This window comes from Mobula birostris, chromosome 3, assembly GCF_030028105.1.
Source record: "Mobula birostris isolate sMobBir1 chromosome 3, sMobBir1.hap1, whole genome shotgun sequence".
Lineage (NCBI taxonomy): Eukaryota > Metazoa > Chordata > Chondrichthyes > Myliobatiformes > Myliobatidae > Mobula > Mobula birostris.
Window position 1 is genome coordinate 150,351,364 of NC_092372.1, and position 26,158 is coordinate 150,377,521.

A 26,158-nucleotide genomic window follows, 5' to 3' on the forward strand; every position below is an offset into this window, starting at 1 on the left:
TTCTCTTGTTTGTGTCAACAAGATGCCTGTTGCTTGTTTTTGCTGAATAAAGCACTCTGTATCCATTAGCTTCAGTGCCTTTGGGAGGTCTCATTTGTGATATGTTCATAACCCATCATGTGGCCAGTAATCTCAGCAGTTGAAGTGGGTGAGTATTTTTAAAATTAGCACTCACACTTGGTTGATCTGTTCATGTCGGCGACCAGGGGATCATGAAGTATCATGAACAGGGCGGAGAGCTGAACTGGTGGATGTAAAAGTAGTGTGGTGTGCATGCGTGCATGTCTGTTTATGTAAGAGACTAGACATTTTTGTGTTAATTTGGAGAGACAGGACCACCAGTTGCAATGGGTGGCTACTGACTATTCTGGACGCAAGCAGAGTGTGTGTATACTCATTCTGGGAACTGTAAAGGCCTACCAGTGCCTTTACTTACTGAGAAAGCTAAAGAAATTTGGCCTGTCCCCTAAAGCCCTTAATAATTGTTATAGATGCACCGTAGAAAGCATTCTTCTCGGGTGCATCACAATTTGGTATGGAAGTTGTCCTGTCCAAGACTGGAAGAAGCTGCAGAAGATCGTGAACACAGCGCAGCACATCACACAAACCAATCTTCGTCCTTGGACTCACTTTACACCGCATGCTGTCGGAGCAGTGCTGCCAGGATAATCAAGGACACGACCAACCTAGCCAACACACTTTTCATCCCTCTTCCCTCTGGGAGAAGTCTCAGGAGCTTGAAGACTCGTACGGCCAGATTTGGGAACAGCATCTTTCCAACTGTGATAAGACTGCTGAACGGATCCTGACCCGGATCTGGGCCATACCCTCCAAATATCCGGACCTGCCTCTCGGTTTTTTTTGCACTACCTTACTTCCCCTTTTCTATTTTCTATTTATGATTTATAATTAAAATTTTTAATATTTACTATCGATTTGTACTCCAGGGAGCACAAAGCGCAGAATCAAATATCGCTGTGATGATTGTATGTTCTAGTATCAATTGTTTGGCGACAATAAAGTATAGTAGCAGATGGGTTTGTGAGTGTCTTTGTGTGTTTTAAGAATAAGTCTGTAACCTTGGTGTATGAGTTTTAAATGCAAAGAAATACAACAGGCATTATGAGTTCAGATGCACATAAGTGACAGATTGTAGAGTACCTACTCTGTGGTTTTAAGTGTGCACTGTTTAATTTTTATCCATCGTTTATATTTTGTGTAATATGGGAATTAGTATGGAGATATTTGAGAGAGAGGTTATCCCCAGAATATCTGTTGGGATGGCATCAATTGAGATCAGGCAACATCAGGTCGAGAACCCTGATGACCAAAGCCAGCCCCTGATTTTGATTATGACCATCCATAAGTCCTTCACCACAGGAGGGGGAGGAGAAGTCATAAAGTGACTGTAGTGAATGTAGCTGCTATGATGTCACAGAGGACTTGCTTTGTGTGCCAGCCACATGGAATGGTAAAGGAGGTGACTTGTTACAGCCACGGCTTCTCAGGCCGCGGTTGGTGGCAGTGTCCTGAAAAGAGAATAAAGTGTCAGAGTCACTCACCAAAGCAGGCAGAATTCACGGCGGTGATTTGCCTGCTGACCAGGTTATGGAGTTGGTGAGCTCAGACAAATGGCTGGTGGTACCCTCTATTGCCTGCAGTGGTCATCCATGGATGTACACAAGAGGGTTATTAGGGGGCCAGCAATGTGAAATGTTAGTGGATATGGGGTCATCCGTATCAATAACTGATCTACCCTTGCCCACGAATGGAAAGGCAATTTACATTATCAGTGCAGGAGGTGAAACAATGAGGGTGGAGAGAAGTCAGCTCCAAGTACCTGAGATTGAGGGAATGCCCAAACAATTAAGGTACAGTAGTATACTAGGAATAAACACATTGAGTAAGGCAGGTGCTATCATTGACTCAGTTGTTGTCCCTCCCCGTGCACTGTGGCGCATCAGGCAGCAAACATGCCATTTCTTTAGCGTTTGTTTTTTATGAGGTCAGGTTGCTAGCTCAATGCTCAACTCAGCATAAGTGGAAAGAGCCAGCGGATTCGAACCCAGGACCACTGGCCTCGAAGTCCAGTGCGGATGCCACTACACCACCTGCCGGCATCATCAACTCCAAAAAATTAGAAATGACATGTGACCCACAGAGCAGCCAACATGGCCCACAGAGAGACAGCAATCCTAAGCAGGGAGGAAAGACAGGCGATGTGTGGGAACCATGTCAGGAGGTCCCAAGGGAAGGGGCCGAGCATGGTCAGAGGCTGTTAGATATAGTGCAGCTGCCTGAGGAGGTAGCAGTGATTAAAGTAAAAGATCACCAGAGAGGGGATAGTAAAGAGCGGAAAGGGAATGAATGGACAGACATTAGTGTGAGGAGGAGAATGGAAGAACAAGCAGCAACAGAAATTACAGGTGTACAGGAATAAACTACAAGTGCCAGTTTGGTAAGGTTACATGGAGATGTGAAGGACCAGGATAGCCCACTGAAGATTGAACAAAGCAATATATATTGTGGATCAGAAAGAACCAGAGGGTTAGAAGATCATCCTCCTACAGCCGGATGACCAAGCCAATAAGACCATAAGATATAGGAACAGAATTAGACCATCTGGCCCGTCCAGTCTGCTCTACCATTCAATCATGGCTGATCTCTTCTTTTCTCACCTCCTCAACCCCAGTTCCCGGCCTTCTCCCCGTAACCTTTGATGCCATGTCCAATCAGAACCTATCAATCTCTGCCTTAAATACACCCAATGACCTGGCCTCCACAGCTGCATGTGGCAACAAGTTCCACAAATTCACCACCATTTGGCTAAATGAATTTCTCCGCATCTGTGTTTTGAAAAAAGAACCAGTTGTCGGATTAGACCCGGTGGGGGACTGAGATTCGACCGAGCAAGGTGCCGGACTCCACTGAGAATCGGTAAATATGTGTGAATTTTGGAAGAGCTGAGCTCTAACTTGTGCACATTTGACTGTTTAATTATAATTGGCCCTTTTTGTTTTTGCTTTCTTTACTAACTCTTTAGTTAAGTTAAGAATCATAAATATAATTCTTTTAATCATATGTGGTATGCTGTCTGTTATTTCATGGCACTGAGTTGTAACAGGGTAACCAATTACACAGCATCCACACATACCAGGTTCTCAGTCTTATGGGTTTGGTGGGATCGGAGTCTGCATACCCTAGACTTATGCATCCAAGGAAACCAATAGGATTTCACTCATAACAGAGAACCGAAGACACGAACACTAGCTGGCTGATGGGAATAGACCCGCATCAAATGCGGAGGTAAAGGATACTGAGAGAGTGCAATAGCAAGCCATGAATAGCATGTTAAAGTACTATAATGGTATACAGTATGTACTCTGTAATGACGGATGATTGCTGAAAGTAGATGATTAGTTATATTGCTCAGTATAGAAAAAACATTTGGGAAAAATAGGTGGAAAGGGATCCAAGCTACAGCAGGTCCATTTCGATGGTATGGCAGACAGAGAAAAACTAAATTACACACAGCTGGGCCCTTTCAGTGGTTGGGTCAGTGATCAACCGGGCAGTCCGGATGGGGATGCCACTGGACTGAGGTCCTTGGAGTCATCCAAATAGAGACCACCCAACCCCTCCTGAACATCGATGAGAGGGTCTGAGAGACTAGTTGTCAAGATTCTACAATCCTTTATCATGACCTGGAGTGTGAACTGCTGCCTGTGAGCCTGATACTTGAAGGGGTGAAGATAAAGAATGTGATTAAGCTGCAATCGGCCAGCAGGGAAGGAGGCAACAGGCATGCGAATGATGAAGCTGCAGTTTAAAGTGCTTAATCTCCTCAATCTCTATTTAGAGTCTTGTAGGAAACCATCAGGGATGATAGGGTAGATGTAAATGCACATAAGGATATGATAGGTAATTGTGTAACGGGTTCCAAAGCACAGGGCTTTTTTGCTGTCCTATTTGATTGCGTCCTCCTTCAGGTTTGGCTTTTCCTGGAATAAATTAATTTTTGTCCGGGGTGCCAAGAGGAGGGATTATTAGGGTGTATTCTGGAGTTAGGGTATATAGCAAATATTAATTTCACCATCAACCAAATTTCAGATTTGAATGTGGATTGCAGATGGGATTTAAAACACAACTCAGAACAACTAGACCTCAGATACCTGCATATGTATGAATGCAGCCTAGAGTAAATGGAGATTAACATTCATTTGGGGTTTCTGGAGTGTGATGGTGAAGAAGGAGGTGTGTGAAAACTATTTGAAATTCAAAGGAAGCATTGTAGATACAGCACATTGTAATGATAGAATTGCCCTGCTGTTACTTTTGATGCTTAGCATATCCAAATGCCATGTAATATTGGGTCGGGAGGCTTCTTCTTACAAGAGTATCTCAATATGACGTCTTTTGCTCATTTTTGCTGAATAAGACCTTTTTGTATTCTTCAGCTTCAGAGTCTCCCTGGTAACCTTGTTCACAGTTACAACACCTTCCAGGACAGATGTGGTGCCTGCTGCAACACATCTGTCTCAGAAAAGACGTACTCCAGACTCTGCACAGTTATTTGCTTACCTAGCGCTGTATTCTACCTGTTAGTGCAGTCTTTCAAAGTTCAAAGCAAATTTATTTTCAAAGTATATATATGTCACCATATACAACCCTAAGATTCATTTCCAAGAACCATAATAGAATCAATGAAAGACCCCACCCAACAGGGCAGACAAACAACGAATGTGCAAAAGACAACAAACTGTACAAATACAAAATAAAATAAATTAATACAATAAGTAAATAAATGAAACAATTAATATCGAGAACATGAGATGTAGAGTCCTTGAAAGTGAGTCCATAGGTTCTGGGAACACTTTAATTATGGGGCAAGTGAAGTTGTGTGAAGTTATCCCCTTTGGTTCAAGAGACTGATGTTTGAGGGGTAATAACTGTTCCTGACCTAGTGGTGTGACTCCTGAGGCTCCTGCACCTTCTTCGTGATGGCAGCAGCAGGAAGAGTTCATGACCTGGGTGGTGGGGTTCCCTGACGATGGATGCCGTTTTTCTGCGACAGCGCTCTATGTAGATGTGCTCAATAGTGGAGAGGACTTTACCTGCGATGAACTGGACCATATTGACTACTTTTTGTAGGATTTTCTGTTCAAGAGCATTGGTGTTTCCATACCAGGCTCTGATGAAACCAATCAATATACTTTCCACCACACACCTATGGAAGTTTGTCAAATATTAGATGCCACTCTGAATCTTTGCAAACCTCTAAGAACGTTGGAGCAGTGCTGTGTTTTCTTTGTAATTGCACTTATGTGGGGGTTTGTTAGCGATGCGGGGATGTAATTCGTAGGACTGAATTTTCAGGAAGAGATGAGAATGAAATCCGGGAGGTGATCAAATGCTTGAGCGGTGAGCAGATGATGGGAGTGGATTCAGGCAGATTATTAAAGGGGGTAGAATGCTTTGTTCAGTCATATTATTGAAGGGGTTGGAGAAGATGTCAGTCAGTCAGGCAGCCCATTGGATGATCTGAGTTGGGCAGATGTTACAGGAGTTAGATTGGTGGAAATGTCAACCAGAGGATGGTAGGGTTGATAAGTAACAATGGAAAGTTAAAGGAGGTGCCCAAACACAGACAATAAATTTTGCCCATGGTCCTCCGCATGACTTGAGCATGAAGCTGAAGCACAGAATTTTGTCAGTCCTGTACCAGACACTCCCCTCTATTCAGCATCAGCAGCCAAACGCATTAACCAGATGTCTGTTCATTTGCCCTGCATCTGGGTGTAGATGGCAGCACCTGAAGTTGAACCAGACGCCTTAGTTTACTGTGAGTCCATATCAAGTGAAATGGGATTTAGCCTGAAATTACAGCCATCATTGGGACCTGATCACATGAGGGCTTGAGAGGGTGAAGTAAACTGTTAATGGTGGCCAAGAATGGAGACAGAGCAAGGGGCATTATTTTTTTCTGTCTTTGTCCTTAAAACTAGGAGTATGCTAAACTGTTCTTCCAGGAATTTGGAGGATGCATGAAAACACCTCCTTTCCCCTTACTCACCCTTATACTCACAAACCACAGAAGGTCCATTGCTGGAAGTTGCTCCTCCTGTACGTTTGAATGGTAGAGTTGGACATGGGGCAAATGGCATGACCCTTGTCTAACAAATAGCAGTGAATTTCTACAGACAAGAGAAAATCTGCAGATTCTCCCTTCTCCATTTTCATCTTAAGTTTTGATAGAAGAAATACAGTTAGTTGAGAATTAGAGCTAATTTCTAGCCAGGAACTAAGAGATAATTGGAGAACAATAATGCACCAAGATAAATTAAAATCAAGATATTGATTCTTTAGAGTAAAAAAAATCATTGATATGCTTGCAATCTCAACTGGAATTGCTATTTTCTTGCTCAAGCTGGACTGGCAGAGCTATGGTCTCCACAGCCAGTCTTAACTTTTCAGGACCCCTACTGTTCAGCTGAGCATCTCCAGCTTCTAACACCCTTTTGAGAATAGTAAGTAAATACATAAGTAAATCTGTTTAATTATTTTATTTTCTTAAATTAACAGTGCAACATTGTCAGCAAAATGAGACTGATTTGAGAGTCTGGAGGTTTGGACAACTTTTGCTCGTACTGAGAATCTATTCAAGAAATTGAAACTTTGCTTTCTGCATGAATCATTAGCAAGGAAATTACAGATGGTAACATTGTGAATGCTGGTACCTTAGGGCTTTGAGCAAGGGGGTCTCAACCTTTTTTTTATGCCATGGACCCCTACCATTAACCGAGAGGTCCGTGGACTCTGGGTTGGGAACCCCAGCCTTAAAGATTTATTCCAGTTTTCCATGTGCCTGCAATAATGGATAAATTACTGATGCAAGGTCTTCTGTTATGACCCTTGTATCTAAGTTAACTATTTATGACTAAGCACAAATGTAACTAAAATGGTGTGCAGTTATAAAGGTTTTAATGGATGGCCAAACAGCTCATTACATTCTCTCAACTATTTTCTTCCCTTTTCCATAAATCTTATTTATACTTAAACATAAAGCGTTTTATTTTTCTGGGAAGTCTAAGCATCCATTGCAATCTCTTATCAATCTAAAATAGTTTTATAAATTAATGTGTTTAAACACCTTGAATAGCTCTTCCTACTTAATTTTTTTGCGAAAATAAAGAAAAGTTGCTAGAAATTATCAGCACAATACACATTTCTGATAAGAAGGAAGAATGAAAAAACGATTGGCAAGTTTGCTGCTAAATGAGCTGCCAGTCAAAGCAGTCCTGACAGATCATTTTACTTCCAAAAGATGACCCAACTCCAATGTAATTACTTCAGCTGACAGCAAAGTCAGCTGGAACTTAAATTACAATTGTCATGGTTTTATCTGACAAAAGATACAATTCACAATGATTTCCACTTATAGCAAGTATCAACTACTACGGGAAAAAAAACGATTTCCATGATAAAGTTATCAAAGGAAAATACTGCAGATGCTGGAAAAACGAAATAAAGCAGAAGTACCAGAAGCTCTATGGTGAAAGAAATAGTTAATATTGCAGATGGATGACTCTCTGTTAAAAGATTTTCACCCTGAAATATTAACTTTGCTTCTCTCTCCATAGATGTTGAACTTTATACAAACACATAAAACAGGAAAAGAGGAAGCCAGCTTAGCCCTTAGCCACTGCTTCTCCATCTAATACCATCATGGCTAACTTGATGGTAAACTACACTCCTCTTTGTGTCCATCTTATTTTCTCTGTCTTAAAAACATACAAGGATTCTGCTTTCACATGCTGTTTAAGGAAGCAAATTAAAGAAAGATTTTCACTTTATTTTTACTTTAATTAAGATACCTCTTATAATTTGAATTCTATTAGAGAAAATACTGGCTTTCACCCTGTCAAGACTCCTCTGGACTGGTTTTATTTCACTTACGTCCTTCCCAGTATGGTGAAACTCCACTGAATCCAAACCTGCCTTGTTAATCTTTTTACATTAGGCAACTTGTCCATTCCAGTCAATGACCAAGTAATTCTCTGAACTGTTTTGAAGTTGTCACATCATTTTTTAAATTGAATACCCAGCATCAACCCATACGGCACACCACTCATCACATCTTAGCAAGTGGAAATAAAAACATTTATGCCAACTCTCTTTTGTTAGCCAGTCAATCTTCTATCCCTGCAGTGAAATTTTAGGGTTTTTTGTCTTTTTTTTCATTACCAAAAATTTTTTCAATCTTTATGATAATGTTTTTTTTCTTTAGATATTATAAGTGTTGTTTACTTTGATGTACTCTTGTAAATTTTGGATAATAATAATAAAAAGATTTGAAAAGAAAAAAAAATATTTTTCTACCATAAACTTTGATGCAAACCTTTTTAAATGCTTTTTCAAGATCTAATTATTGCGGTACTAATTATTTACCCTTATCAACACAGGGAATTTCTTCAAAGGACTACGATCAATTGGTCAAAAAAGGTATCTCTTTCATAAAACCTTGTTTATCTTATATTGAAATTTTAGGTGCCTTGTTATATATCTTTAGTGGTAGCCTTTAATGTTTTTACTGTGAGAGATACCATAATAAGTGGCTTGTAAGCTCTTATAATAGCACCATTGAACACATCTACAAGGAGCGTTGTAGTAGGAAAGCAGCATATATCATCAGGGACCCCCACCACCAAGGTCATTCTCTCTTCTCACTGCTGCCATCAGGAAGGAGGTACAGGAGCTTCAAGACCCACATCACCAGGTTCATGAACAGTTATTACCCCTCAGCCATCAGACTCTTGAACCAAAGGGAATAAATTCATCTGCTCCATCACTAAACTGTTCCTACAACCTATGGACTCACTTTCAAGGATTCTTCAACTCATGTTCTCGATACTTATTGCTTATTTATCTATCTATTGATTTATTTCCTTATTTTCTTTCTTTTTGCATTTGCACAGTTTGTTGTAAAGATGGCACCTGTGTACAATTCTCCTTTGGTTGACATCTTCTGATAGATCATGAAACCATATATTTCACTTCTTTTATGTCTTTTATATTTGTTTTTCATTTTGAATGTGATTCTGGAACCGTTGGAGCCTGTGATTTGCAGTTTGAAGATCATTTGTATGGTTCAGTGCTCTGCGGTCTCCAAGGGGATTCGGGGATGCAGAGGCAGCAAGCAGAAACCTCGTGGTGAGAAGGCTGCGAGCCAGTGTTCAACTCCATTTTGCCGATTAAAGAGACAAGGGAGATTGAAACGCAAGCTGCCTACCTTTTTATTGCTGGGGGATTGATCTGCTGCCAAAGAGGGGAGACTGCCTTTTTTTTTGCTGATGAGATCACTCTGCTATGGAGAGGAGAGATGGCCTTTTTATTGCTGGTGGGATGGAAAGGGGGAATGTTGTCCAGGTTTTCTGCATTTTGGATGTAGACTTGGACTGTGGACTTCTTTTTCAGTCTTACAGTTTTTTTGTATTCTGTGTTTTTTGCCTGGTCTTTCTCATTTGTTTTTTTGTGTGGGGGAGGGGGGTTTGAGGGAGGGGTCGATGTGCCTGGTCCATTTTTGTTCATTTTTTTGTGTGGGAAGGAGGGTTTTGGGGTTGATCATCGTGCTGTCGTTCTTCCCTTTTCTGGTTTTGTGGCTAACTGGAGAAGAAAAATTTCAGAGTTGTATTCTTTGATAACAAATGAACTTCTAAAACTTTTGCACACTAGTTGTCTGCCCTGTTGATGTAGTTTTTCATTGATTCTATTATGATTATTAGATTTATTGCATATGCCCTCAAGAAAACGCATCTCAAAGTTGCACATGGTGACATATATGCACTTTGATAATAAATTTACCTTGAACTTTGAACTTTTGTTTTCTGTCCCCATCTCCTTCTGAATAACGAATCAACACTCAGTATTTTCAATTTACTGGAATCTTTTCCAAATATATTGGAATATTATAATCAGCTACCCCACTAACCTATTGGTCTAATGTTCTTAGATGAATCCCATCAGAACCCAGGCACATGTCAGTTAGCAACTCTAAGAACCAATTACACCACCACTTCCCTTTTGACAATTTTCCAGGTTCTATACTCAGGTAAAATTGATTTGGTAGACACAGCTTTCAAAACAAGGAAGACAGTCAAACAGCTGAAATATCAGTGGTTTTAACCTTTAAAAATGTATTTAAGATTAAATGGAGATACCATGGTGCAAAATTTCAAAATCTGCTCCCAGTGGTGTAGGTTTGAGTATGAAGCAGACCGCAATTAATAGCCAACCTCTGCATCCACCTATGCCAGTGGAAGAAAGTGGAGAGATCAGCCAGATTACCGAAACACACCCTGCTCCCCCAGCCCCACTGTCATTTACATTTGCTGAGGCAGGCACCAAAGCCTGTGGCGGGGATTTGGCTTTGGTCTTTGTTGCCAATTTTCTTGATTTTGATCCACTCTGCCACTCACTTTCAAAACAATTAGGACATCAGTCAGACCTAGAAATTCATCCACTTGTATAAATACAACAGAACAATTACATAATAGAACATGGATTCTGATAGGTATTGTGCTCATTTAGGAGAAAAAAATTGCAGATGGATGGTAGACTTTATATTTGTGATGATAAAAGCTCAATGTTTCTGAATTCCAAGCAATGAAGAGCTATGGAAGTTTCTGAAGCACTTATGGAGGCCTAGGTCATGGCTAAAGTGGAGCACAGTAGGTGCTGATCTCTGCAACATAGCAAATATTCAGATGACGGGGCTCCAAAGCAACGAGAACTTCAATAAAGCATTTTGATGTGACAATCATAAACCACATATAACCACTCAGTTACCTTGAAACTGTGAGAATTTGATGGTTCCCATTCGCTCTCCATTTCTAAACACAACTTGGCCCTGTCAAAACGAAATAAATAATGTTATCACATCGTGGAACACATCAACGTGAAAGAGATTTCTTAAAAGATAAAAAAAGGTGAATTTAGTTATCCAATTTCAATTTGGACAGAATATTTCTCTTATAAATAAACATAATCCATTTCTTTGTACATAAGCCACAAAATCTCTTCTATAGTTAATAAGTTCTGAGAAGAAAAAATATCAGTACATCAGTGACTTCAGACACATTTAAAAACACCAAACAAAAAACCTGTTATGATAAATACATTAGATTGGCAAGAGTATAAAAGAAATTCTAAGTGAAAATGAAAATGTGAAGCTATTTCCAGGTACTTTATAAATTGCTCTCTAATTCATGAAGAAGTTTTGTGCAACTATTATTGGTGAAGCTGACAGCAGCTATTATGGAATAATACGGACAGCAATTTTGGCAACTGTATATGTGCAGTCCAATCTGGAAATTGAAGCTACTTGTTAGAGAAACACTGCTTTTCACCTTGAGTACTGCTCCATTTAGTATGGGTAGAAGATTGACTGACTGGCAGGAGACAAAGAGTGTGAATAAAGGGGACCTTTTCTGGATGGCTGCCAGTGACTAGTGGTGTTCCACAGTGGCTGGTGTTGACACCACTTCCTTTCATGTTTTATGTCAATGGATTGGATGATGGAATTGATGGCTTAGTGGCCAAGTTTGCAGACAATACAAAGACAAGATGGGGGGAAGGTAGAGTTGAGGAAGCAGGGAGTCTGCAGAGAGACTTAAGCAGGTTAGGGGAATGGGCAAAGAAGTGGCAGAACACTGGGTATACGTAGGAAGTAATGCACTTTGGTAGAAGAAATAAAGGCATAGTCTATTTCCTAGACAGGGAACAAATTCAGAAATCAGAGGTGCAAAAGGATTTGCGAGATCTCATACAGGATTCTCCATAGGATCGTCTGCAGGTTGAGTCGGTGGTAAGGAAGGAAAAGGCAACCTTAGCATTCATTTCAAGAGGATGAGAATATAGAAGCAAGGATGTAGTGCTGCAGCTTTATAAAGCAGCGGGCAAACCACAGTTGGAGTATTATGAGCAGTTTTGATCGAGATCAAGATTAAGTTTGTTTAATGTGTTTTCAAGTATACAAGTGTCGAGAAGAATAATGGTTACTCTGGATCTGACAGCACAAAAAAACATAATAAGATAAAGAACACAATAAGCATAGATACATTAGATAGATTATATATATATAGATTGAGTATATAGATTGATGTACATAAAGTGATACTAGATACAGGAGTGTCTGTATATAATTTGACACTGATAGGAAATTATTAATAAAGTAGTGGTGGTGGGGTTGTGTTGGGGGGCTGGGTTGGTGGGTGGAGTCTTACTGTTTGGGGAAAGTAACTATTTTTGAGTCTTGTGGTCCTGGTGTTAATGCTCCCTGATGGGAGTGTGACAAAATGTTCATGAGCAGGGTGGGTGGGATCCTTCATGATATTGCTGACCTTTTTCTGGCAGCTTTCTATATTCTTGCCCTTGCTGGTGGGTAGTCTGGTGCCAGTGATACGTTGGGCTGTTCTGTCTGCCCATTGTAGAACTTTCCTGTCTGCTGCAGTGCAGTTTCTATACCATGCTGTGATGCAGCAGGTTAGGATGCTCTCTACTATATATCTATATTGGTGTGCATGGTCCACTTCTCTTCAGCTTCCTCAGAAAGTAGAGGCACTGGTGAGCTTTTGTGGACCATGAGAGGATATGTGAGATGGGCACTGCCAGGAGTTTGAAACAGCCGCTGATGTAGAGAGGTGTGAGTGCTCTGAGATCTCCTGAAGTCGATAATCATCTCCTTAATGTCTGCCTGGCACCAGGCCTTGTGCTCCTCCAGCTCCTCTCTGTAGGCCATCTCACAATTGTTGGGGATGAGTTTCACCATTGTCACGTCATCGACACACTTGACAGTAAGATAGCTCTGCTGTCTGGCTGTGCAGTAATATGTGAGCAGAGTATACAGCAGTGGGATCAGCCCACAGCCCTGGGGAGCACCCCCGCTGTGGATGAAGGGGAGAGAGGAGTGTGGAGCACACTGAGTATCTGGTCTATTGGTGAGGAAGTGCAGTCCCCAGCCGCACAGAGGTGTACTTAGACTGAGGAGGAGGAGTTTGCTCACCAAGGTCTGTGGGACAATACGTTGAAGGCTGAATGAAAACTGGAAACAGCATTCTGAAACAGTGTCCTTGTTTCTGAGGTGTGTCGGGGCCAGGTGCACCACAGCTGCTATGGCATCTGTCATAGATGGGTTCCATCAGTGAGCAGTGTGGCAGGAATGGAGTCTTTAATGTGTGCCATTACCAGTTGTTCAAATCACTTTATGGTGATTGGCATCTGTACCACAGCGCAGTAGTTGTAATGGTACAGAGTTCTCTGGTACAGGGAGATTTGAAGCATGTGGGGCCAACAGCCTGGGTGCACGACATGTGGAAGATGGCTTTGAAGGCACCAGTGAGCTGGTGTGCACATTCCCTGAGTAGTCGGCCTAGGATGTTGTCTGGACTAGCAGTCTTAAGGGGCTTGATTTTCTGCAGAGTCGTTCTTAGGTATTCTGCTGTGACTGACAGTGGCTGTTTTGGGCTCTTGATCTAAAAAGAGGTCTGCTGGCATTGAAGAGGGTCTAGACGAGGCTCGGGAGAATGATCCCAGGAACAAAAGGGTTAATGCACAAAGAGTGTTTAATGGCTCAGGGCTTGTACTTGCTGGAGATTAGAATAATGAGACGGGATCTTTTTGAAACCTACTGAAATTTGAAAAGCCTTGATAAAGTGGATGTCGAGAGTATGCTTCCTGTAGTGGGGAGTCTAGGACAAGAGGGCTCAGCCTTAGAATAGAAGTATGCTCCTTTTGAACAGATATGATGAGGAATTTCTTTAGCCAGAGGATGGTGAATCTGGAATTCATTGACACAAGCACCTGTGGAGGTCATGTCATTGGGTATCGTTAAAGAGGAGGTTGATAGGTTCTTGATTAGTAAGAGCATCAAAGATTACAGGAAGAAGGCATGAGAATGGGATTGAGAGGGAAAATAAATCAGCCATGATGGAATGATGGAGCAGACCCAACGTTCCTATGGTTTATGGTCTTATCGTGTTATCTATTTGCACTTCAATTGTCACTAAGCTGAGCTGGTTGTCTTGGACATGTCTATTGATAATAACCACAGCTATGGTGCTGAAATTTATTCTATTTAGTGATAAATTGGGGAGTAGGCCTTCCCAGCCCTTCAAGCCATGTTGCCCAAGGAACCCCACAACCCCAATTAGCTGTAACCTAATCATAGGACACGTTACAATGACCAATTAACTTACCTGTTACATCTTCAGACTGGGCACAGAAACTGAAGCACCTGGGGAAAACCCACACTTTCTACAGGGAGGACATACATTTTGGAACAACACTGGATTTGAACTGTAGAATACCCCCAGCTGTAACAGTGTCAGTCTAACTGCTATGCTATCACGGAGCCATCCACATCGTCTATGAATGCCACAGAGTTGCTGGCTTATTGGGCCTCCCAACTCTATTGTACAAGAGTGGTAACACATACTTTATCATCACTGGTTATCATAAAGATGGCCGTCAAAATGGTAAAAATGAGTTTTTACAATCACAATGAAATTTTACAGAGAAATACCAGAATGACAATTCCCCTCATCAATATCTGTTGCTGTGTTGCCGATGTTTATGCAGGTGACACTTTATTGGTATGGTTAAATACAACAAATAACAATGACGGTGAAAGGCCAATGACTGTGAGTCACCAATGATTTTTGGCTGAAGGACAACATCATTATTACCATATTATTGACAACATACTTTTGAACAGACACTATCTGGGAAGAGATAATTAGGCAGACAGAGGAAAAACTCAAAGATGTACTCAAAGCTTCCTTGAAGAAATACAACATCCCCTCTGACTGTAAGATGGTACTGGTACTAATGAAACAGTCATCCCAGATTATCCCTTAAACAATCACAAAGCCATTTAGTCCAGGTAAATGCTTACCCGCTGGTTCTTGTTAATGCTATGTGATGGTGTGAGCACACCAACTTGAGTCTCAAATGTGGACAAGGCTAAAGAGATGGTGGTGGACTTTAGGGAGGTGAAGGCTGACCACTCCTCACTGCATATAAATGACTCCTCCAAGGAGAGAGTTAGGAGCACCAAGTTGGGAGAGCGCATAACAGACAATCTCACCTGGTCCCTCAACACCACCCACTTAGCTAAGAAAGCACAGCAACGTCTGCACTTCCTGAGGTGATTGAGGCAAGTAAGGCTCCCCTCCCAACTCACCCTCCAACCACCCCTCACATTCTAACCGATTTTTACAGAAGAACCAGGAGCATCCTGATCAGCTGCATCACTCTCTGGTACAGGATTTGCAAGGCATCTGACCACAAGACCCTACAAAGAATTGCAAGGACTGCTGAGAGGATCTCTGCGGTCTCACTCCCACCCATCCAAGATATTTATCAGGAACGCTGCGTACACAGGAGCCTTGGCATTTTCAATGATCCCTCCCATCCATCCAATAATTTCTTTGACACCCGCTCCCCCCGCCCCACTACCATCAGGCAGGAGGTACTGTAGCATTAGGATCAAAGATTATTAGGGTGAGAAACAGCATTTTCTCCCAGGCCGTGAGACTACTGAACTCATTGTCACCACACAGCTCTCATCTGTATGAAGCAGCAGTAGCCTTATACTGTTTCGTTTTTGACATTTGGAGTAAATGCACTTGATTATTTGTTAATTTATTAGTGGAAATATTACCTTATGCGTTGTGTGTGAGTTATATGCACTATATTGTGCACTTTGGTCTGGAGGAATGTTGTTTCATTTGGCTGTACACATGTGTACAGTTGAATGACAATAAACGAACTCGAGAAGATCATAGAAACCAAAAATTCTATTTATTATTATGATTCAGAGGCACCAGGGATTTTGTTCATTCTATTTTACACTCTATAATAATAACTGAGAAGCAGTTGCACAACTAAATGGCTGAAATAATACATTTAATCTGGTACTTTTCATAAGTCAACAAACTCACAACATATTATTTCTGATCTGAAAATGAGGTAAATTTTTAATTTATTGATGCATTGATCTTTAAATTCTCCAACTTGGTAAAATCTGAACCTGAAGAAACAGGAGGCTATTTGGCCTCATCAACGTCGTTATGTGCCGTGTTGTATGATGTGGACAACTATGGTCTCATGACCATGAATGTTCTTGGCAAATTTTTTCGACAGAAGTGATTTGCCGTTGCCTTCTTCTGGGCAGTGTCTATATAAGACAGGTTACCCCAGTCATTATCAATATTCTTCAGGGAATGTCTGCCTGGCATCAGGGGTCCATAAACAGGACTTGTGATAAGCACCAGTTGTTCATATGGCAATCCACGACCTCCTCCCATGGCTTCACATGACCCTGATTAGAGGGGTTAAACAGATACTACCAAGGGTGACCTGCAAGCTAACAGAGTGAAAGAGCACCTTACACCTCCTTTGGTAGAGACGTAGCTCCACCCCGCCACCAAGCAGTGTACATACATCTACTGATGCTTCTGGACACATCTTCAGTGATGTTCCTGGAATCATCGGGTGTTTCGGGTCTTTCAACATCATACAACCTCTTCCAGGTGACCCAGCCAGGGCTGATCAGACCCCAGCTTGTGTCCAGATGGCTAGCTACTTATGACTCCATGGCTCCCCTCTTTTGAGCCACAGCCATCTTGAGGCCCTCTCTGCCGCATCGGTGGTACTGCGGATGGCTCTCCTCTTCCTCTCTCCCTCGATGCCCAAAATGCTGAAGGCTCTAACTAAAGAATGGGCTGAGAATCCCCTAAAACCAGCCTCCATTGGGAGACACCTCGCTCTCCATCCAGCCTGCTGACAGTTGCTGACCAGTCCTGCGTATTATCAAGCATTATCAGGGAAAATAATAATTGTTAATATTGTGCAGTTTTGGCTTCTGTAACAGTTTTACAGTGATTTTTGTAACTAGAGAGAAAGAATGAAAGTTACTGTACATGATAGATTTTTTTTTCTTTTCATTTTTACCTTTGAAGGAAATTGGATGGGAGTATTGTATGGTTTTTAATAAAGACATGATTAAAAGTAATAAAAAGATCTTTCTTGCAGAGTGACAAGTTCTGATGAAAATATACTCTTTATTACATGACTGAATAATCTTTGCAGTAGAAAAATGCTACCATGGTTTGTGAATTACCCCTACATCTCCTGAACAGGTAGACATGATGCCACTAAAAAGGCATTTATTCAGTACAGCTTCAAGTTGCTGAAATATTCAAATTGAAATAAAGTCAAAGCATTAAATATTGGTGATTACATTTCAAACTCGTTACATAAAGTGAGAGGACAGAAGCGTTGGGCTTGATTCTTTGTAAGTCAGGACTACCTCAGTGGTCCTCCGTTGCACAGCAATCCCTAGTTCTGAATCTTGATGGACAGACCCGGAGTCCAGCAGTGTGATCCAAGTGTTAGTGCGGAATTTTATCATGCAACTGAGTGATAGAAGCAGGCCAGGTAAATCTCAGTCCATGTAACACTATTGGTAGTGTTTGATTGTCAGCAAGTTACCATTCCAAGTGATGTTGCATATTAAAGCTGACAAAGGAGTTCAAAAGAAATATCTTAAGATTACTCAAAATGAAAACTTCCTTTAAACTAAGGACTTGATAAAAAGCAAAGTCAATCAAAGACACACAAAACACAAATAATTATACGTACTACAAAAGACAAAATTTTAAAAAAATGTAATCTCTTTGTCCTGATGAAGGGTCTCGGCCCAAAATGTCGACAGTTTACTCTTTTCTGTAGATGCTGCCTGACCTTCTGAATTCCTCCAGCATTCTGTGTGTGTTGCTTGGATTTCCAGCATCTACAGATTGTCTCATCTTCACCTAACTTTGTAATTCACATTTAAATGAATGGAACTATGGCCGCTATGTCAATGTCTAGCCTGTTGCAAATAGTAAAAGCTGATTTCTTGGCCAAAGACTGGGAATCTCAAAAGATTCCTGCCCTTCCAATTAACTTCAATGGAACTGAGGCAGTAAGTGTACACTTCTGAATTTGTTCAGGATTCCTTTAAAGTGCTGGTGCTGCTGATAAAGCCCCAGCGTCGTACAAATCTGTCAGAAAGCCGACTGCATTTCCCCATAGGTGAATGGGATTTGAAGTTCAGAACAGGAGGCAGCAATATAGCAGTGACCCTCAATAGTAAATGGTCATTAGGGATGTGGGGTAGAGGACTGAAGGCTATGGGGCGGGAGAAGTCCGTCAAAAGATTGGTACTTTGATCAATATCAGGGAAAGGAGAAGTCAGAAGATTAGGTCTGCAATTAGAACAAGGAGGAGTAAAGAACATTTCTCATGAGGTCCAAAGGAAAACGGAATTAAACCGATCATTGATAATTTCACCAGGCATCCAGGCAACCCATCTACTCACACTGCTGCCCATTCTCAAATTGGAATGGCAGCCACACAGTTAATGATGTCAGCCTACAGTTACGCAGCTTATTCACTGAGACTAGTCGGTCAAAGTATTTTAAAGCTGATGATGTTCCTACCAGTCTTTATCTGAACAAATGCATCACGGTTGTCATAGACTTTATAAAAACAGTTGTAGATGAGTGTGTCCCCACAAAGTCTTTCAGAGTCTTCCCTCACCAGAAGCCCTGGATGAACCATGAGATCTGCAAAATCCTAGAGCCAGATCAGTGGCATTCAGGTCTGGCGATCAAGTTAACTACAAGAGGTTCAGGTACAATCTCCAGAAAGCTTCTCCACATGCAAATTGACAACTCTGGACCAAACTTGAATAATTGAAGGATACGTGACAGTTGCGGCAGGGCTTGAATGTTATCACCTCCTACAAAGTGAAACCAAGTGACACAGGTCACAACAAGACTTCGCTTCCAGATGAGCTCAATGCCACTTCTGCTTACTTTGACCATCAAAACATGGATGCACTTTCACAAATTCCCATAGCCCCCAATGACCCTGTGATTTCAGTCTTCGAGGCCGTCATGAGAGCATCCTTCTGGAGGGTGAACCTACAGAAAACATCCAGCCCAGATGGGGTACCTGGTCTAGTACTAAAGACCTGTGCTGATCAACTGGCTAGAGTGTCGACCAATACCTACAACCTCTCACTTTGGCAGTCTGAGGTACCCACCTGCTTCAAGCAGGCTCTAATTATACCAGAGCACAAGAAGTATGTGCAAACCTGCTTCAGTGACTATTGTCCAGTAGCACTTAGATCCATAGTAATGAAGGGCTTTGAGAGGTTGGTGATGAAACATATCATCTCCTGACTGGATCCACTCCAGTTTGCCTACTGACACAACAGGTCAACAGCAGCTGCCATTTCATTGGCTCTTCACTCAATTCTGGAACATCTGGACTGTGAAGATGCATACTTCAGGATGCTCCTTATTGACTACAGCTCAGCATTCAGTACTCTCACCCCTCAAAACTAATCAATAAGCTCCAAGTCCCGGACCTCAATACATACTTCATGCAACTGGATCCTTGATTTCCTCACTTGCAGACTCTAGCCAGTTTGGATTGGCAACAACATCTCTTCCACAATCTCCACCAGATCGGGTACACCACAAGGCTTTGTGCTTAGCCCTCTGCTCTACTCGCTTTATACGTATGACTTTGAGGCTAAGCACAGCTCCAGTACCATATTTAAGTTTTCTGACAACACCACTGTCATAGGCCAAATCAAAGGTCGTGACAAATCAGCATAAAGAAGGGTGATTGAAAATCTGGATGAGTGGCGCCACAACAATAACCACTTACACAATGTCAGCAAAACCAAAGAGCTGATTGTTGACTTCAGGAGGAGGAAACCAGAGGTCTATGAGCCAGTCCTGATCTGTGAATCAGAAGTGGCGAGGGTCAGCAACTTAAAATTCCTCGGTGTTATCATTTCAGAGGATCTGTACTGGATCCAGTACGTAAGTGCCATTATGAGGAAAGCACAACAGCACCTTTACTTTGTTACAATTTTGAGAAGATTCCACATGTCATTTAAAACTTTACCAAACTTCTATAGATGTGTGGTGGAGAGTATATTGACTGGTTGCAGCACAGCCTGATATGGAAATAGCAATGCCCTTATATGGAAAAACCTACAAAAAGTAGTGGATATGGCAGTCCTTCATGGGTAAAGTCCTCCCCAACACTGAACATGCCAACATGAAGTGCTGACATAGGAAAGAATCATCTGTCAACAAGGATCCCACCATCCAGGGCATGCTCTCTTCTTGCTTCTGCCATCAGGAAGAAGGTACAGGAGTCTCAAGACCCACACCACCCGGTTCATGAACAATTATTACCCCTCAGCCATCAGGCTCTTGAATCAAAGGGGATAACTACACTCACCACTTCACTGAACCATTCACAAAACCTATGGACTTTCTTTTAAGGATTCTTCATCTCACATTCTTGATATTTATTGCTTATTTATATAATAACATTATGTATTTTTCTTTAGTATTTGCAGTTTGTTGTCTTTTGCACATTGGTTGTTGGACCACCCTGTTGGCTGTGGACTTTCACTGATTCTATCGTATTTCTTGTAGTTATTGTGAATGCCCACAAGAAAATGAATCTCAGGGCTGTATATGGTGACATATGTACTTTGATAATAAATTTACTTTGAACTTTGTCAGCTCAATTCAGTTTGCTCATGGTATAACAATAATATTTTAATTTCCCCATGGTAAGATTTGTAGAAGTGGCACTTAAATCTATGACTGATGAGTTAAATAAGGATGTTGCACATCTTGACAAAGAAAAAAATAAATCGTTAACTGTGGAGTTGAAAAGAACTGATATAGCAAATTGGAAATAATGATGTCTAGACAAGATTAGATAGTAATTAGTTGGAAATCATGTTTATGATTAGTAAAGGCCATGTATTGAGGGATGGGAAAAGACACACCTCTTGTTCGTTGCTTTCAATAAGGATTTGTTCTTGTGTGTCTCAATACCTGCAAATATGTGGTAGCATATTTTATGACTTGGATAGCACTAGGTCCGAGTGAAAGGACAGAAAGAAAGGTCGAAGAGAAAGAGAGTAAGTAGAAGAGCTGAGAAATGCACGTGACTGAAATTATGCTAACAGGCCTCCCTGAAGAATTCCGAAGATATTATCTGAAATGAAATGTTCTTGGAGATACTGAAATTCTCAGCTTTATTAAAATAATCCTTCTATCTGAATCATTTAAATGATCTAAATTTGTTCAATTTGGCATGAAGTATCAAAAATGTCAGGTAGAATGAGCTCATCAAATGTTATAAATAAATGCATTTATACATTGGCATCACCGGGTTACTCGTGTCTGCAATCACATTCCATGTGTAGCAAATGACATCTCAGGTTTATAGCCTTACATTATGAAAAATAATTGGAAGGCTTCAGTTAACACTAATGTTCAATGATATCATAATAATGCCTCCAGACATTCCACACCTGTGCGAAATGAAACTTGACAATGAGTCATAAAAGTTGGTATAAAGGCAAATGAGTAGATTTGGCCAGGGTGTTATATTTCAAGGGGAATCATACAGTGGAGAGTGGGGAGTGACTTAGAGGGATAGGTTCTGTCTGGGAATTCTGGAGTCATTTGCCTCTGCAGGACAACACAAGTGCTGAAGCAACCAAATACGAGAATGGTTAAGAGGTTAAAAGTAGAGAGGTTGACACATTTAGAGGATAAAAGGAAGCAGAGAAGATAGAGAGGAAGTAAGGCAACACAGTGTTTTGGAAAGAAGGATAAATGTTTTGTATAATTTTAATCAAATTAAGCAGCTTGTGTGAATAGATTCAAATGTAATTTTGACAAATTGAAAGCATTATTATTAATGAAGTGGATTATTTTATAATCGGACCCAGCGAGACAACATTCAATGTAGTAAAAAAAGATCAAAACTTAAGGAATCAACAAATCAGAATCAGATTTGCCTGTTCTCCAGCCTGTATAAACAGCTGCTCTATCATGTCTGAAAGCAGCAGCAGGACTGCTAGATCTTCTTCAATAACCTTTATCTGTATTCTTACTGAATTTATATTTTTATTAAGCAACTAATTACTGAAAAATATAAAGATCAAGCACTAGTTTCTAGTATCTATAGAGGCCAGCTATTATTGGAATCTGGAAAACAGTGCACAATTTTTTTAAAAGGAAAGCAGACCTTGCTTGATAAATATGAGGTAATTGATATTTTACAAGTTAATTTACATTTGCTTTTTTATTTTAAAGGAATGCTGGCTTCAATTTGCAATCCCAGGGTGGGTCCTGCACTTATTTGCTCCATTCCAATCCATTCAGCTGTTGTCAAATAGTAACAAGCAATATTTCATCTTCCATCATTCACGACCCCACAGTTACTGAAGCAGTCCACAACCAACATGCAGCAGAACCGGGCAATATCCAGACTGGGTTGATGGGTGGCAAGTAACATTCAACATTCATACCACACAAGCACCAGGCAATGATGGCATCCAACAAAAGAAGATCCAGCAACTGCTCACTGACATTCAATGCCATTACCATCACTGAATCCACACCCCCCACCCACCGCCACTAACAATGTCTGGGAAGGTTACTATTGACAAGAAACTGAACTGAGTACCATATAGAAAATATGACTACAAGAGCAGCTCAGAGTCTAGGAAGCCAGTAGTGAGTAACTCACCTCCTCACTCCCCAGGGCCTGTCCACCATCTGCAAGGCTTATGTTAGGAGCCTAGATGAGTGCGGCTACAATAGCAGTTTAGAAGCTGGACACTACAGGATATTGCAGCCCACTTGATAGGCACAACCATTCACTCAGTCCTCCACTGGTGCAAGGTAGCAGCAGTTCATACCATTTGCAGGACGTGCTCCAGTAACTCCTCAGGCAGCACCTTTCAAATCCATGACCTCTACCAGGCACAAGAACAAACACAGCAAAAGCATGGCATCATCACCACCGGAAAACTGCCTTCCAAGTCACTCAACATCTTGATTTAGAAATATGTCTCCATTCCTTCATGTCAACTGGGTTAAAAATCCTGGAACTCTCTCTCTAGCAGCGTTGCGGGTATTCCCACACCAAAAGGACTGGTGGTTCAAGAAGGTAGCTCCCTTAAGGGCAAATGGATCCCTTCAGGAGGGAATACCTGAGTGCTTCTTATACGTCACCCAATACTGCCAAGCTTACTGCACTTTACTCTCCATAAACTCTTGAGTTTTAACATGTTCACCATTCCTCTGCCGAGTGGACAATTATTAAGTCCTGATTAAGATATATGTTGATTTTAAAACCCCTGCGTTTACTTACAAGTCTACATTGTGCTCAGCTGTAACTATCTCTTGCCTCATTCAGCTGTAAAAACATGGCCTAATACTGGCTTCTAGATTAACCATGAATTTGGTCACAGTACTGCTAGTCTAGCTGCCGAGAAGTTCTCTCTAATCCATGCTGCTTTTCCCTCCACCTCCCAAACACTGTACTTGCTGGTAGGTTAACTGGCCACCATAAATTGCCCAGAAATTGGTTGGAGCTGATTATCATGAAGGAATCAATTGTGAGAAATACTTAGGGAGAGGGGCTGAAATGAACGTTATGAAAGCTGGCACAGATTAAATGGACTAAATGGTCTCCTTTTACGTCCTTATGCCATCAGACTTAATACAAGATCTTATTCAGCTTATTGCCTACTTTTGTTTGATAATTCTCCTTCTGAAAAGAGCACTGCCTTAGAACATTCTGCTAAATTGAAAGAACTATACAAATACAAGTTTTTGCTGATTTGCATATTTAACAATGATTTTAATTGGCTTATCTTTGCACGTTTATTAGTTTTCAAATATATCAAGCAGAAATAGATACATGTATTCAAATGATATAGATATGAGCCAATTGTGAAGTCTTTCTAATAATGACACTTCAATATTTCTCAGTGGGGTGAAAAACTATTTTGTCAAATTAAATCGTCTAAATTTTGCTAATTCGATGTTGAAGTACAGAATTCAAGAAGAGAGTGGCTAAATGCCAATGAAGAAAAGCATATTATAAGATGCACTGATCCAAGCTCAATCAGAAATTACAAAGCAATTATATATTCAATGGGTCAGTGAAAATCACAATTTGATCGTAAGAAGATGATGTCCAAATAAAATACCTCCAATATTAAATAGGCCCAGTTGAAGTGAAGGATTTAAAGAATATTATTGCAGAGCTTGAATTTCACTACAGATTAACAGTCTGGGAATTTAAGTAGCCGACAGATATTAGCACATGAAAAATAAATGTGTACTTAAGTCATTCATTTGATCCAAAAACTGTTGCTTGTGAGATATTAGAAGTGAAGTCTTATGCAATGATGTCAAAAAGAATTTTAGTGGCGTAAAATTACTTTCCAGTGCTCTTGGATTTAACGGCAAAAGAAGTCTTCAATAAGCTGGCAACGAATCTGAGACATTAGCTGTGTTTATCCAACAAGCCCATTGAGTAAGGGTATAACTGTTGGTACCATAGTAAATGTATTTATTAATTTGTGCTGTTTGTTGTTGTTTAGTCAAGTCTGACTCTTTGTGACCTCATGGACAATAGGGTCTATAGGGTTTTCATGGCGAGATATAGAAGGAGATTGCCAGGCCTTTCTTCCACGTACATACCGCCGCTGCCCAGGTTGGGACCTGGCTGGGTTTGAACTCAGGATTCAAGTAACACACATCAAAGTTGCTGGTGAACGCAGCAGGCCAGGCAGCATCTATAGGAAGAGGTACAGTCGACGTTTTGGGCCAAAACCCTTCGTCAGGACTAACTGAAGGAAGAGCTAGTAACTCAGGACTATCTGCCTTGAAGTCCAGTGCTGATGCCACTGCACCACCAAACAGCCCAATTTGGGCTGTATACACTGCAAATATGTCCTTTAAAATACTGTAGATTTCAGAGTGAAATGGGAACTTGATATTCAGGTTAAGAATATTTACTCATCACCATCTTAGCAACTTTTTTCTTAAAGCACATACAGATAAATAACAGGCAATGAAGACAGGCCATTCCTCTCAATAATAAGTATACTGCTTTGGGGGAGGAGTAAACTACTGGGGTATGCCACGGTGACTGGGTCCTGGCACTGATCCTGGTTCTGGGGTTCAGTAGGGAAGGGGGTGAAGAGGAGCGCAGTGGTAATGGGAGATTTCATATTCAGAAGAGCAGATGGGAGTTTCTTTGGACATGAAAGAGACACCCCAGATGGTATGTTACCTCCAGTGTGCCAGAATGTCTCACATCTGGTCCACAGCATTCTAAAGGGGGAGGGTGAACTGCTGGAAGTTGTGGTACATATTAGTACCAATGACATAAGTAGGAAAAGGGAGGAGATCCTGAAGCTTAGGTAGAAAGCTGAAAAGCAGGACCGCCAGAGTAGTAATGCCTGGATTATTGCCTGTGAGGATAAGAATAGGATATTTTGGCAGATGAATGTGTGGCTGAGGAAATGAGCAGGGGGCATGGTTTCCGATTTCTGGATTATTGGTATCTCTTCTGTGGAATGTATAACCATTACAGAAAGGATACGTTACACTTAAACTTGAGCGGCAACAGTAATCTTGTTGGCAGGTTTGCCAGAGATATTGGGAAGGGTTTAAATTAATTTGGCTCTGTTTGTATAAAATGAAATCAAATCGTTAGAAATAGGATAAAAAGATGTAGAACCCTTGAGAGTAGAGTAAAGAAACTGCTAGGGTAATAAGATCCCGATGGGAATTATATACAGGCCTCTGAACAGTAGCCAGGTTGTGGAGTACAAATTACAATGGGAGATAGAAAAGGCATGTGAAAAGGGTAATGTTATGATAGTCATGGGGGTTTCAGTATGTAGGTAGGTTGGGAAAATCATGTTGGTGCTGGATATCAAGAGAGGTAATTTGTAGAATGCCTACAAAATAGCTTTTTAGAGCAACTTGTGGTTGACTAGAGAAAATGCAATGCTGGATTGGGTGTCGTGTTATGAACCGGGTTTGATTCGGGAGATTGAGGTCAAAATGTCAAAGTTAAAGTGTCAAAATACACTTCATTATCGAAGTTTGTGTAAATTATACAATCTTGAAATTCGTCTGCTTACAGGTAGCTACAAAACAAAAGCAGAAGGCAATGGAACCCTTAGGAGACAGTG

The 26,158-nt window shown here is 41.0% G+C and overlaps 1 protein-coding gene across 3 annotated transcripts in view; it reads right to left on the bottom strand.

The window, feature by feature from the left end:
* Window positions 1–26,158, bottom strand: part of gabbr2 (gamma-aminobutyric acid (GABA) B receptor, 2) — a 1,055,299-nt gene that overhangs the window by 208,041 nt on the left and 821,100 nt on the right. For all 3 annotated transcript variants that reach the window (XM_072253441.1, XM_072253440.1, XM_072253442.1), the window contains one exon: window positions 10,846–10,906. In XM_072253441.1, coding sequence (XP_072109542.1) covers window positions 10,846–10,906 — 61 coding nt within the window. The remainder of the gene's footprint in view (window positions 1–10,845; window positions 10,907–26,158) is intronic.